At 44.3% G+C, this 18,672-nt stretch overlaps 1 protein-coding gene across 2 annotated transcripts in view; it reads right to left on the reverse strand.

Annotated features, from left to right (window-relative positions):
• LOC121451665 (tubulin-specific chaperone cofactor E-like protein) overlaps positions 1 to 18,672 on the reverse strand; it is a 144,650-nt gene that overhangs the window by 94,399 nt on the left and 31,579 nt on the right. For both annotated transcript variants that reach the window (XM_041657361.1, XM_041657363.1), the window contains exons 6-7: positions 15,243 to 15,369; positions 13,537 to 13,653 (exon numbers count right to left, since the gene is read on the reverse strand). In XM_041657361.1, coding sequence (XP_041513295.1) covers positions 13,537 to 13,653; positions 15,243 to 15,369 — 244 coding nt within the window. The remainder of the gene's footprint in view (positions 1 to 13,536; positions 13,654 to 15,242; positions 15,370 to 18,672) is intronic.

Below are 18,672 nucleotides of genomic sequence, written 5' to 3' on the forward strand. Positions count from 1 at the left end.
CAACGAAGTAAGCACTCTAGGAACTGGCCGCCTAATCCTTGACATGGTAAAGAAGCCTTCCCAGGACACAGTTTGGGGGCAGGAAGCTTTGGAAGGGCCGCAGAGCAAAGACTAGCTTAAGAAAGCCCCCCTCTGGCTCTGATGGCAGCACCGCTCTGTGCAGCAGCTAACAGTTAACTGTTAGCACTTACAACTCATGGATGAGATATGAAACTTTAAAGTCTAAAAAAAGGCACCCCAAATCACTTACTTCACCCTACTGTGCTCAAAATAAAAAGTCACTGCACCCCCAAAGATACATGGCATGCTGACATTCAAAAGGAAGCTGCCGCCTTTTGTCCTTTTTCTCTCTCTTTAAAATTAAACAGTGGGCTACATATTAGTTCAGGACTAAAACAGCAATTTAATTCCCATCTCTCAGAGGAGATGGAGAGAGGAAGCAAACACAAGATAAAGAGAAAATGGTAAGCAAAAGCAATGTGACAGACATCTGATAAAGGGCAAAATAAAAATAATACACACGTGCAGAAGCTGTCAGCGCAGAGACTCCTGCCTCCCTGAACGATGTTTATATCCCCTGGAGGAGTCGCCACTATAAATATCTGAAAACAAGTAGGGCCGTGCAATGTGTTTTCTAGGGACAGAATTCTATAACTCAGCCAAACGTGGGCATCTCTAAAAAGATCTGCGGTGCCCAGCACACGGCCTCTTTTACTACAGTCTCCATTACTAATTCAGTCTCCGGGTCTCTCTGCCCCTCCCTGAAACCAGAACCTAAGCCCACCTTTTGAACCGACCCATACACACCAACTTGCAGCAATTTCCTACTCACAGTAAGGAAAACAACAGCTAAGTCCTGAGCTACCCACCCCAGCTCCCCCTACCCCACCAGGGCCAGCACTGCCCGGTTCCACCTTTCACTACTTATGTGAGAACACCATGCAGAATCTTCTGCTCACCTTCATTAGGTTAATTCAAACATTTTCTAGCAAAGGATGGTCTTTTCCCTGACCTCATCCTCCTCACCCGCTCCGAGTGCAGTGATGCTACTAATTCCTGCAGTGTTCTAGGTCCTGGGGAGAAAGACACTGGTCAGGACCTGCTGCTCCTGCCTAGCTGACAGTACAGCATGTAGGAGGGATGGAGGGATTAACTACAAACCGACAAACAATATGATGTAAATCAGGTGTTGGTGAGAAAATCAACCTAAGTGAAGGGAATTACAGGAGGCAAAGGTGTGCTGTTTTAGCTAGGGCGTGCAAAGACAGACTCTCAAGTAAGGTGAAAGGAAGAGGAAAAAGCCACACAGGTAACCTGCTTGGTGCAGTCCAAATTGAGAGGGGAGGAGGGGGAGAGCACATGTGCCAGAGCCCGAGGAAAGAGGGTTACTAGATGCCTTGGTAGTCAGAAAGCAGGTTGCTGCTTCTGTCGTTTGAAATATACACACACTTGAGTTTCTGTCAACTGGTGGGTTCACGGACTGGTTACTAGGCTGCTGTAATGTAACAGTACAGGCGAGACCCGTGAAAGTTTAGATGCAAGAACATGGCAGACAGAAATTACAAGCCATCTAAGGCTAGTTCGTGAAAGTCTAACTTAAAAACACAAGAACCCAGAGATGGTCTAGATCAGTGGTTCTCAATCTGGGTTGCAACCCTTTTGGCAAAGCTCTGTCTCCAAAAATATTTACATTATGTTCATAATAGCAGCAAAATGGCTATTATGAAGTAGCACTGAGAACAATTGTATGGCTGGGGCTCACCACAGCATGAGGAACTGTATTAAAGGGTTGAAGCATTAGGAAGGCTGAGAGCCACTGGTCTAGATAAAGGCTAAGGAGAACAAAATCGTGGGTGACTCCATAGCTCTTGCAAGAGCTTAGGGCAGGAACAGAGGAGCGAGGAGTGGGCAGAGGGGCAGATGTAGGGGAGGAGGATCAGGTGTGGAGGGAACACATCAAAATCTGACATGCTCTGCTTCATCATCCAAGTGATAAATCAAGCAGATAACTGGATACACTAGTCTGTAGCTGAGGGACAGGCCACTGTGGCAGGTACCGCAACACAGGTGGCATTCAGAGACACAGGACTGGCGAATGGCATGAAATGGATGAGTGCAGAAAAGAAGAATCTAAGGAGGAAAGGCCTGGGGAAACTCAATCTCTAGAGGTCAGGACCCAGCAGGGAAAGCTAAAGCAAGTCTCTCCAGACACTGTTGTTTGCCCATGCACCCCCAGTTCTGGCCCAGTGCCACTTGGTTTGCAGCAAATATTCAGTAAATAAATTAAACTTTCCCCTGAACCCTGGGGCTAGGATCTAGAGTCAATTCCTAGAAGTTCTCCTAGTGAGGCACAAGAATCCAGTAATTGAAACATGACCAGCCAGGAGAGGACATCTCTCCAGCCACCTGCAGCACACACTTGATTTACTGTGAAACAGTATACCACTGCTCCACGAGCCACTGGGAGACGAGGCACAGAGGAAGGCTCTAAAAGAACAGGCCTATTGACCAGCAAACACCAGGATGCTCAAGGGCCAAGACTCTGAGAACAGAGGCTTTTCTTCTTTGGTTGTCTCACAAAGTAAATAAACACGCTGTCTCTGTCTGATGGCTCAGTTTCGTGCTAGCCAGTTATTCACCATAAGCACCATAGCAAGGAGGCCCCACCCAGCAAGAGAGGGCAGTGAAAAGGGTAACTGGGCACCTGTAGGCAATAACTGAACTCTTACAAGACATGCTCACAACACTGATGTATGGTTCTCTTCAGTGCCCTAAACATTTTATTCTGGGGTAGGAAAACAGACTCAGTAAATCTCTGGTTTGTCCATAGTGAGTTTCATTGGTAAGATGATAGATCACAACCAAACAGATGTGAAGAAAGCTACTGAGTCACTAGGTTAGCTCTGCTACCTAAGGGACCCTCAGCTCAGCATCCCGGCCCTTCATGTGTCACTCAGAGACAACCTGGGTCTCTTTCCTTGCTGATGTCTAAGTTGAGTAGAGTGGCGTATGCCTAATTAACACGAGGCAGGAAAACCAGAGAGAGGTTTTCAGGGAACTGAAACTAGGGGAGAGTGTAGTGGAAGACAAAGTACAGGAAACCATGTTACTAGAGGAGACTGTAGAGGAAGTCGGTACAGGAAACCATGTTACTAGAGGAGACTGTAGAGGAAGTCGGTACAGGAAATCGTGTTGCTAGAGGAGACTGTAGAGGAAGTCAGGACAGGAAACCGTGTTACTAGAGGAGACTGTAGAGGAAGTAGGTACAGGAAACCATGTTACTAGAGGAGACTGTAGAGGAAGTCGGTACAGGAAATCGTGTTGCTAGAGGAGACTGTAGAGGAAGTCAGGACAGGAAACCATGTTACTAGAGGAGACTGTAGAGGAAGTCGGTACAGGAAACCGTGTTACTAGAGGAGATTGTAGAGGAAGTCAGGACAGGAAACCGTGTTACTAGAGGAGACTGTAGAGGAAGTAGGTACAGGAAACTGAGCTGGACGCTGACTTAAGAGTACCACTCCCCCCAACACACCAACAGATTTAGTCACAGGAAGAGAAATGTTTTCTCCAAAACAAATGGACACACCTTCCAAGAGAGCAAAGCCCTTGTGACTCAGTACAAACAGTGGATTACCTCAGGAGTCACACTTCCATAGGGCTGTGTGCCACATCCGTGCTTTAGGAAGAGGTAATCTAGGTAACTTGGAAGAGAAGAGGGTGAGTCCAGCACCAATGCTCTGCTCATGTATCACTGCTTCCATTCAGTGATGGCGGACTATACGTGCTATGCACTTGAGTGCATATGGACTACATACTATTATCTGTCACTTCCTCTGGCTGTCAACCACAAATGCCACTACTGCTACTTTAAAAGTTGCATTACATTCATTTATTCTGCGGGTACGGGTGCCATGGCACATACGGAGGCACAAAAAGCACTTTCGGGAGAGAGTTTTCTCTTCTCACCATGTGGGTACCAGAGATGCTACCCATGCTGTCAGGCTTGGTGGCAAGCACCTTCATCTGTTGTGCCATGTCATGAACACCCAGTTTCTTTCTGAATGCATAACATGGTTTGACATATCATTAGGGCTCAAAAAATTTACTGAATAAATCCACCAAGAAATAAATATAAAAACTACTAGGGAATATGCATTGTAGTGGATGATGGAAGTCAACTTTGGCTATCTATATCTAAATTTACTTCTGATTACGGCATCAGGGAAAGAGGATGACTCAAAACACATGAAATGCAAGCAGCTAAAAAAAAAGTACGAACAGTAAAGAGAAGATATTTTATGTTCCCCAAAAACTAGAAGAGAAAAAATGACATATGCCTGTCATTTTAAATCTTAAGTACTAGGCAAAGATGCAGGCATGACAGATTGTGTGTATTTCTGTGTCCATCACATGTGTGCAAGAGCCCAAGGATGTCACAAGAGGGCATTAGATCCCATGGAACTAGAGTTCCAGACTGCCACATGGATGCCAGGAACCAAGTTGGGTCTTTTGCAAAAGCAGAAAGCACTCTTAACTGCTGAGTCATTTTTCTAGTTCCTTCAGAGGTTGTTGGCAGTGTATGTAGATCTGAGGACTCACGGGCATGTAGACCTTTGCATCACAAAGGTCTGATGGCAATGGTGGCACACCACTGATGAGGGAGTGTCATATATCAATCTGTTTATTTCATTGGTTAAGCAATAAAGAAACTGCTTGGCCCTCATAGGTTAAAACATAGGTGGGAGGAGTAAACAGAACAGAATGCTGGGAGGAAGAGGAAATGAGCTCAGACTAGACAGCTCTGCTCTCTGGAGCAGAGACGCCATGCTCCCCTCTCCTGGGCGGATGCGATAGCTCTGCTCTCTGGGACACACGCGATGAAGCTCCGACCTAGGATGGATGTAGGCTAGAATCTCCCTGGTAAGCCACCTCGTGGGCTACAGCAGATTATTAGAAATGGGCTAGTCCAGGTGCGAGAGTTAGCCTAGAAGAGGCTAGATAGAAATGGGCCAAGCAGTGTTTAAATGAATACAGTTTGTGTGTTGTTATTTCGGAGCATAAACTAGCCAGGCGGCCAGGGTGCTGGGGACGCAGCCCCGCCGCTCCTATTACAACACACCACCTGCTGAGTTCTGTTCAACCTTCACTAGCAGAAGCATGTTGCTCATGTATGGATACATAAATCCTGGCTGGGCCATGAGTTCCACTGACCCTGCCCAGATATAATTCTCTAATCTTCTTGTCAGTTGTGTGAGCCGCACAACATCTATTATTCTCTTACTAAATTCCTACCCGACTTAACCTGTTCAGAGTTGATTCTATTGCTTGCACTAAGAAATCAATAGCAGAGATTGGATGAATTACAAGCAATAACCTCTCAGGTAATGAAGGGTAACCTGTGCTTGGTTTCTGCCTGGGAGTGGCCAGTGGGTATCATATCAGTGCTCACAGAGACATTCTTAAATCCTCTGGGTGGAGACGTGGAAGGACTAATTATCACCCTGGTCACGTGCAAGGCTCAGGGTGACTGACAGTACTGCCAAGAATGAGGAGCTTATGAATCCAAGGCCATGAGGCATAGCACCTATTAGCTTATGGGCTTAAATAAAAGGAAATTAGGGTGAGATCCCCATAAACTATGCCCAGGGAGGAGACTGAAATGCAGGTACTATTCAAAACACAATCTAGTCAGGCATGGTGGTGCATGCTTAATATCCCAGCACTCACAAGACCGAGGAAGGAGCATCAAGAATTCACAGCTAGGGGATGGAGGGATAGTTCAGAGTTTAAGAATGTTTCCTGCTTAGTTTGGTTCTCAGAACACTTGTTAGGCAACTAACAAATCACCGGTTAACTCCAGCTCCAGGGAATCAAAGAGCTCTTCTGGCCTTCATAGGTGTCCATACAACTCATCCTCTTGACATACTTAAATAAAAATTAATTTAAATCGCATGAATTTGAGGCTAGCCTGGGCTACATAATAAAGATCCAATTCATGCCCTCCCTGAAAGAATTCTTTATTTTTCTAACAAAACAGCTAAGGCAGCCTTAAAAAATATACAAGAGTTTATATCTTTGTTTCTTAACTGCAAGCGAGTAAAGTCTGTAATAATCAAATGACGACAGTAAAGCTGAGGAGTGCGAAAGGAAAAAGAGGGCGGTGGGGGGGATGGCTCAGAAGAACACAAGCTTCTCTTGCAGTGGACCATGGCTCAGTTCCTAGCACTGCCACTGGGTGGCCCCAAGTTCCCCACAACTCCAGCTCCAGGGGATCTAACACCTCTGTCTGCACCACGGCTGCACTCACAGTCAAACCACATACATACAGATCCACACATGCCTACATACATACAGATCCACACATGCCTACATACATACAGATCCACACACGCCTACATACATACACATCCACACACGCCTACATACATACAGATCCACACACGCCTACATGCATACAGATCCACACACGCCTACATGCATACAGATCCACACACGCCTACATGCATACAGATCCACACATGCCTACATACATACAGATCCACACACGCCTACATGCATACAGATCCACACACGCCTACATGCATACAGATCCACACATGCCTACATACATACAGATCCACACACGCCTACATACATACACATCCACACATGCCTACATACATACAGATCCACACACGTCTACATGCATACAGATCCACACACGCCTACATGCATACAGATCCACACACGCCTACATGCATACAGATCCACACACGCCTACATGCATACAGATCCACACACGCCTACACATAATTTTTTAAAAAATCTATAAAGTAAAATATCTTTAGAAAAGAGGGCAAGAGAGGGCTGGAATGAAGGTGTATGGAGGCTTTGAAAGTCCCTGTGAACATGGTAAGCCTTCCATGCTTAATAATGAGTCTGATTCATTAAAATCCCCTTATCAGCACGCACTAAGACCTTCCACATACACATCCTGACCAGTTAGCATCCGATCAGGGCACACTCAGAGATGTTAATCACAAAACACAACTCTGGTCACTGAGAAGACAGATGATCAGAACTAAGTATACAAGGAGAGCCTGCAAGCTCAGACCAAGAAAGAAAGGGCACTTTTAGCTTCTGCTGGCCCTGTTAGCATAGAACTTGCCAAAATGTCTCAAATCTGATAGCCCCCATTAGCAGCTGAGAGCAGTTACAGTGTATATCCAGCTGGCTAACCAGAAGGTGAATTTAATCATGGTCTAGGCTAAAGGAAGCTGAGATGCCAATGTGTGTGTGTGTGTGTGTGTGTGTGTGTGTGTGTGTGTGTGTGTAAGTATGTGTGCATGCATGCAGCAGGCAGACAGACAGACAAACAGTGTGCAAGAATTCAAAACCTTGAGGAACACAAGAATAACACAAGTGATCATGTTTGTCACCCACACGGCCCTTTACACACCTTCTATTCACAAAACCTTAGAAGGACTTCTTACTCTAAGAGGAGCACCCACAGTTCTGAAAAAGCCTTCAAAGGCCCAAGATGCAGGCAGAGGACTGGAATTAGTCTATCCACGTCCATTTGAAAGACAGGAGTAGCCAAGCGGTGGCACTTAAGCGCTAGTGGATGGGAAAGTGGGCACAGTGAGATAAAGAGGTAGAAAGGAAGGGAGAGTCCTTAAATAGTCTGTGTCAGAGGCTGGAGAGAGAGAGCTCTGACAGTACAGAGCCTGCAGCCTAGGTTCAGATCCATAACACCACTGTGAAAGGTCAGGGATATAATCTATATCTGTATATACACACCTATAATCTCTGAAATAGGAGGACTCCTGGAACTTGTCTGCAAGCTAGTCTAACTAAATCATTGAGCCCTAGCTTCAATGAGAAACCTTGTCTCAAAAAATCATGTGGAGGGCAACTGAGGAAAGCAGCAGAAGGCAATCTCTGGCCTCCATATTCATTGGCGTGTATGTGTGCACACACACATATATATATACACATACCTATACCAGAATAAAGGAATGCATTAAAGTAAACAGTCTGTGTGAATCCTTTGCAGCAGTGAGTGGATTGTGGAGTCTTTAGGATCACTTTAAGGAGCCTATGAACTTGGTTCTACTACAGCATTAAACTGAGAGAACCACAGACAGTGTTACCATACAGACTTGGTGACTGGTAACTCTCCTTACATTTCTACTGACCTCTTCACTTGGGTCAAAATAATGCCAGTTCTTCCTGAGTCGGAGTAGGCCTGCGACCCCAAGGGCTGCCAGCCGAGTGCATGCCAGACCCTGAGCCCATCCAGCAAACAGCTTTTACACTGGCAAGCTTTATAAGGTTTCAAAGCTTAGTCCTCAGAACAACATCCCCCTGGAAATGCACCTCATAGCTACCCATTCTATTTCTACACAATGCCAGGCCAAATGTATCGCCCAAAAGTGTTTGTAGAAATGTCAGCCAAGGTAGGTTATTAAGTGTCAGGAGAAATAAAGGAGTCACATTTAGGCATGGTGGAATCCAGAGGCTAGCTCTCTTTAGCATCTCCCTATACTACCAGGTCGAGAGGGAGAGCTTCCAGACAAGGAAGCACAGATATGTAAAACTAGACTCCAACAGAAACTGCTGGCTCTGGCTGTATTTCCTGAAGTCAAAGAGAGTTATAAGCAAATGGGGGGTTGAGGGGGGTGGCAGCAATGGGAGAAAGCAGTGATGTCAGCTGTGGCCTAGGGTCAGTGTATAACAGTATCGATCCACATTTATATTTGGTTCACTGTTATGCGCATGTACATACCTACGAATTTCAATTTATTTCCCATTTCTTTCTCATATTTCATAATTCTGTAAAAGGTAAACTAGAGTGGTCAACTTCACTGCTGAGTCAACTTGTATCATGATATAAAAGTAAAAGTAATATGGATGTCACCGAAGGTCCAAGACTTAGCACTAAAGCTATCCATCCAGAAACACACTGCCATTTGCACAAGGACCACAATGAGGATGCACATGAACACTGGCTTTCTTACACCTGGGAAAAGGAATACACAGATGTTGGAAAGATTAAGAAGTAAGCTGTTACTTTTGGTGAAATTGTGATGAAGATCAGGATGCTGGAGATGTACCTCATAGAGAGAGAGATAGACAGAGAGAGACAGAGACAGAGAGAGGGACAGAGACAGAGAGAGACAGAGAGACAGAGAGTGTGTGTGTGTGTGTTCACCAGGCAAACCTGGGTTCTATCCTCAGCACTGTCCAATAGAAAAGCAAAATGAACAACCAAAAATCTGATGTTTCAGTGACTCTCAAAAGCAGTTCAGGAAAATTTCTAGAAAGAACAATGGTGGTTAAAACAAGAATGGTGGTCACATCTGTAGTCCCCATACTTAGAAGGCAGAGACAAGAAGGCCTAGGTTCAAGGTCAGTTGGGGTTGAAGTGAAAGCCAATGAAAGCCCCTATTAGAATGGGAGTCACACAGGAGGGTCCTGGTCATCCTCATTGGCTAGCTCTACAAAGCCACTAGTACATAGTAGGGACTTAATACAGATTTTTAAATGACAGAAATCACTGGCCAAAGACATAACCGGAGGAGTCAGAGGTAGTGCCCAGCACCGTGATGTCCACAGACAACAGTGCCACATCACACAGGATCTGAAGGTTGTCAATGCCTCTCTTGGTTCCTGACTAACAATTCTTCCCAAAATTCTAATAAAGCATTTCTCTGCTGATTAAAACTAATCAAGGTTGATTTCCATGGCTTTCATTGTAGAACACTATTACAGAGGAATAAATTCACTTCAAGATAATTACACCATTATTCCTTTTTGTCAATCTGCACCTACATAGCTGTATCTGCAGGTATTAGTAAGTTAGTCAAATGAAAATAGATGCTGAACCATATTTTAAGTTTAAGATATACCTACTTTCTGTGTGTACTCCTGTGTGTGTGTGAGTGAACATTAAGCAGCCAGCACACCTGGGTGCACCAGTCAGTGTTCATGACATGATGTGTGTGGAGGTCACAAGACAACATGCAGGACTGGGCTGTGTTCTTCCACACCACAGGTCAGACTCCCACCATCAGGCTTGGTGGTGAACACCATCACTCATGGACCTGATAAGTCACCTTGCCAGCCACGGACTACCTTTTAAACCTCTTTCTTTTTTTCATTTAGTTTAAGCCTCATATTATAGTGTTTATTTTAAAATATAATAAATAACACCCCCCCCAGCTAGCTATTCTGAATTAAAGAATTTTGAGAATCTTTAATTTCTCTAATACTTTAAATACTTGAGAGTTTAAGTATTTCTAAACAACCACAGAGTTCTTTATGCAAATTTATAGCCCTACAAAATGACCACCACTTTATGTCACAAATATTAGTCTGTAAATATTAACTCATTTGAGGAGAAAGCATGCACACCCAGCAAGACTGGATCAGAATCATGAGTATTTGTAGACATAAGGTTCAACTAACCTGCCTCACATCCCTCCCCACGTCCACCTTGCTTGGTTGAACCTTGGTTCTAGTATGGGTTCCTATTATTCTTGAAGATTTCTTGCTGTGGTTTTGCAGCTTTGGTTTGACTGTTCATAGTGGTGTTTTCGTTTGATTGTTTTAAGACATTTAGCCCTTGCTAACCTCAAAATAGGTAGCCAAAGATAGCCTTGAACTCCCAACTCTTTAATGCTAGGATTACAGATGTAATTACCAAACCTCCTCCTCCTCCTCTTTCCTCCTTTCCTACTTCTTTTCCTTCTTCTTCTTTTTTCTTTTGTCCAAGAAAGGGGTTCTCCCAGGCTTTTTCAGACCCAGGCCAGCTGGCCTTGGTGAGTTTCTGATAAATCATCCCCACTATCTCAGTGTGTGGGTGCACCACTCACGGTCCTGAGTTCCTTGCTCGTGCTCTCTCTCCTTCTGCTCCTGATTTGGACCTTGAGATTTCTGTCCGGTGCTCCAATGTGGGTCTCTGTCTCTGTCTCCTTTCATCGCCTGATGAAGGTTAATATTCAGGAGGATGCCTATATGTTTTTCTTTGGGTTCTCCTTCTTATTTAGCTTCTCTAGGATCACGAATTATAGGCTCAATGTCCTTTATTTATGGCTAGAAACCAAATATGAGTGAGTACATCCCAAACCGGACTCGCTGAACATAGCAGACAATGAGGACTACTGAGAACTCAAGAACAATGGCAATGGGTTTTTGATCCTACTGCACGTACTGGCTTTGTGGGACCCTAGGCAGTTTGGATGCTCACCTTACTAGACCTGGATGGAGGTGGGTGGTCCTTGGACTTCCCACAGGGCAGGGAACCCTGATTGCTCTTTGGGCTGATGAGGGAGGGAGACTTGATTGGGGGAGGGGGAGGGAAATGGGAGGCGGCATCAGGGAAGAGACAGAAATCTTTAATAAATAAATAAATAAATAAATAAATAAATAAATACTAATCCCCCCCCCCCCAATAAAGGGGTTCTCTATGTAGCTATAGCTATCACTGAAACTCCTGGTTCTATTATCTCTTCTACCTCCTGAGGTCTGGGATTACAGGTAAATGCCACTGTGCCCAGCTATTTCTTTTTTCTTTTCTTTTTAATATTTCAAGGATAGCTTCTTTCTTTGTTCCTTTCTTGTATGTGTGTGTATCTGCGTATGTGGATGTGGTGCATATGTGCTGTAGTGTGCATGTGGAGGTCAGAGGTCAGCCTCTGTCTCACCTTCCACCTTATCTGAGACAGTGTCTCACTGTTCTTTTTCCACTGTGCACATAAAGCTAGCTGGTCCAAGGGCTTCAGATTCTCCTGTCTTCCCCTCCTATTTCCCCAGAAGGCTAAGATATCTCTTGGCACTAAGCATCTAACTTTAACTGTCCTCACGCTTCCTTAGCAAGCATACTCACCTCACTGAGCATCTTTCTTTCTTCTTTCTTTCCTTTCTAATATTTATATGTGTTGTTTTTCTGTCGGCTTAGTGGTTGCACCTGAATCTACTGATTTTAACTGCCATCTGTGCCCTGCCACCACTTGGGATGAGGCCTGGCAGGATTCCTGGTCCTGCCGGCACCAACACAGGCTTGGCCATGGCCACTAAATGTAGGGTTGTTTTTTTTTTAATATTTATTTATTTATTATGTATACAATATTCTGTGTATATTCCTACAGGCCAGAAGAAGGCACCAGACCTCACTACAGATGGTTGTGAGCCAACATGTGGTGCTGGGAAATGAACTCAGGACCTCTGGAATAGCAGCCAATGCTCTTAACCACTGAGCCATCTCTCTAGACCCTAAATGTAGGTTTTAACTAAGTTTCTATTGTTCTATTTATCAATAAAGACTTGGGAGCCAGATGTTGGAGTCAAAATCTGCTAGATTAAAGAAACTGAAAAGCAACCAGTTGACTGACCTTTCTTTTTGGCAGGCAACCAAGCAAAAGAAGCATCTCTCCACTTGTTCCAAATCAAAGCCACCCCCCAACACACCAAATCTCTAGGTCCCTCCCTACTACTTCCTGTTTGTCTATCTTTATTCCTTAGTCCTCCATACTCTCAATGGCCAATTCTTGCCAACTAGTCACTGGCTCTGCCCCCGATCCAAGTTTAATTTTATTAACACAGTCTTGGAGTTTCACAGTGCTATCAAATATCCTGTAACATACATGTATGAGTATTTTGCTTACATGTATGTGTGGCACATGCATTCCTGGTACCTTAGGAAGTCAGAAGGAACCCAGGTCCTTTGCAAGAACAAGTGCTCTAAATGACCCAGTCATCCTCCTACCCCCCAAGCTTTTTCTTACATAAGGGAGGCATGGAACTTTTCTGGCAAGCAATTCTATTTGTCCACACCTGGAAAGCTGTTTTTGGGGTTCTCTTTTCTTTTGTATTTGGTGAAATGCACCCTCTATCCTTCCCTTTATCTCTGGAGTATTACAGGGCCTTCTTCACACTAGCCAGAACGTCCTCCCCAAACTCAGACAATGCTATCTCGGCCTGCTACTCCTCCTATGCAGCTACCCACACTCATCCCTTCGAGAGCCCACTTTCTAGTCCTTTCCTCGCTTGCCAAGCCTGCTGATCTGCAGAAGCTGCCACATCAAAGCAAACACAGCACACAGCTTGAGGACAGATGACTCGTGCTCCGAGAAGAGAAACTGGTGACACAAAGCGCGGCGCGGGAAAACAGCTGTTAGCCAGATACCAGCCCTTTGTCTACAGAAGACTGGAGAGGATGCACGGCAGTGGTTCTCATCCTGCCTAACGCTGCAACCCTTTAATACAGTCCCTCATGTTGCAGTGAGCCTTAGCCAAAAAATTATTTCACTGCTACTTTATAACTGTAACTTTGATACCATTATGAACCATAATGTAAATATCTGACATGTGACCCCTGTGAAAGGGTCATTTGATCCCCCAAAGCGGTCATGACCCATAAGTTGAAAACCACTGCAGTATGGAAAGAAAGATAAAATATGTCTGCTTTTATGTCTTCCTTTTCTCTCTAAGTCCAAGTACCAAAGGATCAGACCCTGGCCTGGCTCTCTACTGCACCTGCTGAGAGCTTTTTACCTGAATGGCACTTCCTCCTGTGGGACGTCCACGTAGTACCGGATGAAAAACCTCTCAGAATCTTCTCGTTCTCCATCGGTGACAACGCTGCCATTGAGTTTGGAAACAGAGGGCAGTCTATAAGTGAAAGCCAAATCAGGACATTTTAAGAAGCTGGAAATAAAACAATGGGCTGTCGTTTTTGAAAGGACACAGCTGGCTGGGCCTTGTTCCTGTGTGAAGACTGACACACAGTGAAGTCATCAAAAGGATGAAATAAAGACCGTTGTATTTTTGGATATGATGCTGATCTTCTGTTTCAAACCTAACATTTCAGAGCATGGCTCTAAGTCACACTGTCCACCTTAGGTGATGAACGCAGCCCATTGATGTGGCGGAAGTACCCAGTAGCTCCACTTTAAAATTGGCTTTTATTCTTTTTTTTTTCCTGTACGTGTCTATCTTTGTACTTACATGTGAAGGTGTCTAAAGAGACCCAGAGAGGGTAACAGGCTCTTTAGAGCTGGAGATACAGGTAGCTGTATAGCACCTGATATGGGTACTGGGAACCAAACTCAGGTCCTTGGGAGAGCAGCAAGTACTCTTAACAACTGAGCCACCTCTCTAGTCCATTTTAAAAAGCAGAAAGGTAAAATTGTAACAATATATTTTATTTAATATAATATAACCAGAATATGAGCATTTCCACATGTAATCAATATTTTAAGAAGTCATGATTTCTTCTGTAGTCTCTTACTCATGAACTAAGGGAAATCTAGTGTCTGTTTTATATTTCAAATTAGCAGAGGCATTATTTGAAGTGCTCATAGCCACCTAGACTGGTGGCTGCCATGTTAAATAGCACAAGTTCAAAGTGTAGTTCGTACAAAATGAATATATAACTCACAAATCATCTTATGCTTGTAAATGAACTGTGTGAAGAACATAAAGCCTAAAGCCTGCCTACCACAAGACTCGGGCTTCCCAAGAGAACAGTGAGCCTTCTGACTGTGGTTAGAAGTACGGGCATGGGAGTGTGGAGCCAGGCATTAGCTGGGCAAAAGATCAATGCTGTGCTTAAGGAGGCCTCTTCTGCAGAAACCCCAAAGCCTACTGCCCATCCTTCAAGAGCTCCACGTGGGGTGCACACAGAGAGCAAAGCAAAGCCCTGGGGCTCTTTTCATTTTAGCCTAAATCTTCTTTCTGCTAAAGGTTCATACGAGCATCCACACTGGAGGGAAGCTGCAGCAATGTGCAGAGATAGCGCCAGAGACAGAAAAAGCCAGGAGCATGGAAGATGGTAACAGCCAGCCTTCTTAAGTCAACCAAGAGATAGATTCCCAAGAAGAAAAGACACACTGAGAAGGCTCCATTTCCAGGTATAAATGCTCTTTACATGACCACTGTGTTAGAGGAAATAAGGATACCTGCAGCAGATGATTCTCCATCAATAGGCTTTCACTCATCACCCTAAATGGGCTTTCAAATATTCTAAGCATTTAATGACAAACAGAGAAAACATCTATTTACAAGGGTGTAAAGTGGCCAAGGCAGGACAGCTACAGGTCTTGCTCACGCCATTATATTTCTTCTTATCCAGGCCTGAGTGCTACAGAAGCAGCTTAAGCACAATCTGCTCAGGAGAGGGACAATGCACAGCACCCCAAAGAGTATCCTGCCCTTTAAGGCCCCTTCAGAAAGCAGCAGGAGGGAGCAGGACAACATACCTGGCCACCACCAGTTTCCTGCGTTCCTCAGTGGTATATGGCTGCAGAAGAGGAATTCCTAGCAATCTCACTTCTTCAAGCTTGGGGAAGGAATTTAGTTTGTCAATGTCTTCCCATGACTGCAAACCTAATTGGAAAAAAAGATATTATTTAGGTAAACCCAGAAAAGAACAAAAGGAAGAAGATAAAGATGGCCAAGCAGTTACCTAGCAATTCCTGAAATGCTGAGGTGCAAACAGCCAGCCAGAATCTGGCCCCTTTCCAAGGATACAGTAATGGACATGGTTAAACTTCAAAGTAACTTCCCTGGAAAACAGGCTCAGCGCTCTGCTGCGTGTCTATATTCTCACCTGCTCAAGTGAAGGCAGGAGGATCTGGAGTTCAAGGGCAGCTAAGGCAGGATAGTAAGGCGCTGCCAAAAGCAACAAAAACGACAAACAAACCCACTTGCCAGAGCTTCTCCCATCTTTGTGAGTTCAACTGTGAAGGACAGAGAGGGTGGGCCTGGTTCTTCAACACGCTCCCATCTCCTGTTCCACAACAACGGCATCTAATTGGGTCATCACGGTTCCAGTAAACAGGCGCATGCTGTGATTTTTCTAAAAAGTTACTCAATTGACTTCTTTTACTGAAACGCAGACTAATGGACTGCGACTCTCTGAGGTGATGGTGGCAGGGCAAACTTTCCCCTAACGTGTTCTAACATGACAAGAGCAGAGAGCTAGAAACTAAGACTTATTACCTTCATGCTACCCTCATGCTGGGGGCAGGAAAATGGGTGCAAGATCACTGGCAAAACCAACCCGAACCATGAGTACAGTAACCCCAAACCCTGAAGTAAGTAGTGAGGGGAAGACACTGAGCTCTAAACTGCAGTTCTCGCTGGCCGTGGGCAAGTGTGTCACCCAAGCCGATATCTGACTCCCAAGTCAGACACACACACGCGACATCCCAAGAGAACGAGTGGCCATGGGAAATCCATTTCAGAGAACATAACTGCTTTGTGTTTGCCGTGCCCTGCAGCAAGGGTGAAGTCAGAGGGAGGACACGTGAGGATGCTGGCACAGAACTATCTCAAGTCACAGCTGTCCTCTTCTCTTACCAGTGGGTGCGTCTACCTAGATGCAGGAGAGTTATGCCAAGGGTTGTCAATCTGTGAAATAAAAAGCTTCCATGTGCAAAATCGTGGCTTTTAGAATGCATTTTTAGGGGCCAGTGAGATGGCTAAGCAGATAAAGGTGCCTGACACCAAGTCTGACCATCTGAGTTCAGTTCCTGAGGACATACATGGTAAAAGGAGAAAGCTGACTTCTGCAAGTTGTCCTCTGGCCTCTGTACGTGTGCCATGGCATGTGTGTAACGTTCAGAAAAGACGCATCGGACTCGCTGAACATAGCAGACAATGAGGACTACTGAGAACTAAAGAACAATGGCAATGGGTTTTTGATCCTACTGCACGTACTGGCTTTGTGGGACCCTAGGCAGTTTGGATGCTCACCTTACTAGACCTGGATGGAGGTGGGTGGTCCTTGGACTTCCCACAGGGCAGGGAACCCTGATTGCTCTTTGGACTGATGAGGGAGGGGGACTTGATCAGGGGAGGGGGAGGGAAATGGGAGGCGGTGGCGGGGAGGAGGCAGAAATCTTTAATAAATAACTAAATTTAAATAAATAAATAAATAAATAAAAAGAAAGAAAAAAACGCATTTCCTACTCATCATCATAATCTCTATAGAGAATTAAACTAAGTTCATCTTTTTCAGTTTTAAGTCACAGCTATTTTTAAGTATGTAGTTGTTTTAAGAACTAGGAAGAAAGCTAAGTTTAAAAATGAGAGAAAAGTCAGATTGGGAGAAGTTTTTTTGCAAAAGACACATTTAACAAAAGTCCATTGATGGAAAGATACAAAAACTTTTAAAGTTCAATAAGCTGGGTCTGGTAGAACCAGTCTATTCTCCCAGCTACTCAAGGGGCTAAAAAAGGAGGGTCATAGGTTCAAGACTAACTTGATCAACTTAGTGAGACCTCATCTCAAAATCAAAAGTAAAAAGAAGGCAAGAAATATAGGTCACTGATAGACAGCACAAACGAGACCCTAGGCTCACTCTACAGCATTGAAATCAATTCAACTACAACCTAAAAACCCAACTAACAGCCTATTAACTCAGATATCAAACTAACAACAATCCAACTAATAACCCAACAAAAATCCAACTTACAACCCAACTAATAGTTCAACCTGTTGTGTGGCAGGTTCCTCCAGATTAAAATCTTCTATCTTGAAGGAAAATATTTAAGGCAGAATGTTTACAGGGAGGGGAAACAACAGACCATTCTAAGGGGCATGAAATGCTATAGGGATGCTCCTAAGACTGGAAGTAAACAACTGAACATTAGTTTCAGGAAGTTCCTGAAACTGACTAGATTCACTAGGTCCCTCCCTCCCTCCCCAACAATATAAATGGTAAAGACTGCTGAGAATCAAGGGCAGACAAGCCCACATGCCTGGACAAAGTAGAGACTAGTCAGACTGCCTAGAAAAAAACAAAGACCAACTGATCCACTTGGACAAGGACACCGTCCACCTTGCTGACTTGCCTCTTCAGTGTGCTCCGGGTCTCCAGTTTTTGTGCACTGTCACTCATGCTGGGTGGGTTTGCTGATACAACCATCATTGTGCAATTTCTGCTCCTGTAAGTAATCTCTCGCCCATAGTTCTATAAATAACCCCAAGAAAACTCACAGGTTCATCAAGTTGGACTTTTGATGGTATCTTTTTTTTTTTTTTTTTTTTGGTCAGTACCTTATCTGGAGTGTTTGCTCTCATCTTCCCAAGAATAGTATCTCAACCCAGTGACAATCCAACTAACAACCTAACTATAACCAAAAGTGAAAAAAATCCCTAAACCCACCTTTTCACAGATGACAACATAGGAAAAGTAAGCAGACAGAAAGGCTCTTCCCTGTTTGGCAGTTAGGGAACTTTAAATTGAAGACCCTTATTAGAAGTCAAAGCATACATCACTGCCAACACCCAATGCTGTCAAGCATGTGGGGCAACACAACTCCTCATGCAGAGCTGGGAGAAATGGAAACTGGTGCAACTGCTTTGACAGTTTAGGTTTCTTTCAAAACTAAGTACAATCTTACTATATGATTCAGCTGTTCTACCTTTATCATTTACCTAAACAAACTGAAAGCTTATGCCCACTTGAAAATCTGAACAAATGGTTTCAGCTTTACTCATAGTTGTTCAAACTGGAAAGTAAATCAAAGCCTTCAGCAGAGGATGGATAAACTATGGTGCCCCCTAGAAAATGGAGTATCATTTTAGGCTGACAAGAAAGGACTTCTCAAGTGATGACAAGGCATGAGGGGCTTAAATACGAATTACCAAGTGAAAGATACCTATTTAAAGAAGCACCACATG

This window comes from Microtus oregoni, unplaced genomic scaffold (assembly GCF_018167655.1).
Source record: "Microtus oregoni isolate MIOR12 unplaced genomic scaffold, Mior012 000008F_ref0000371, whole genome shotgun sequence".
NCBI classification, from domain to species: Eukaryota; Metazoa; Chordata; class Mammalia; order Rodentia; family Cricetidae; genus Microtus; species Microtus oregoni.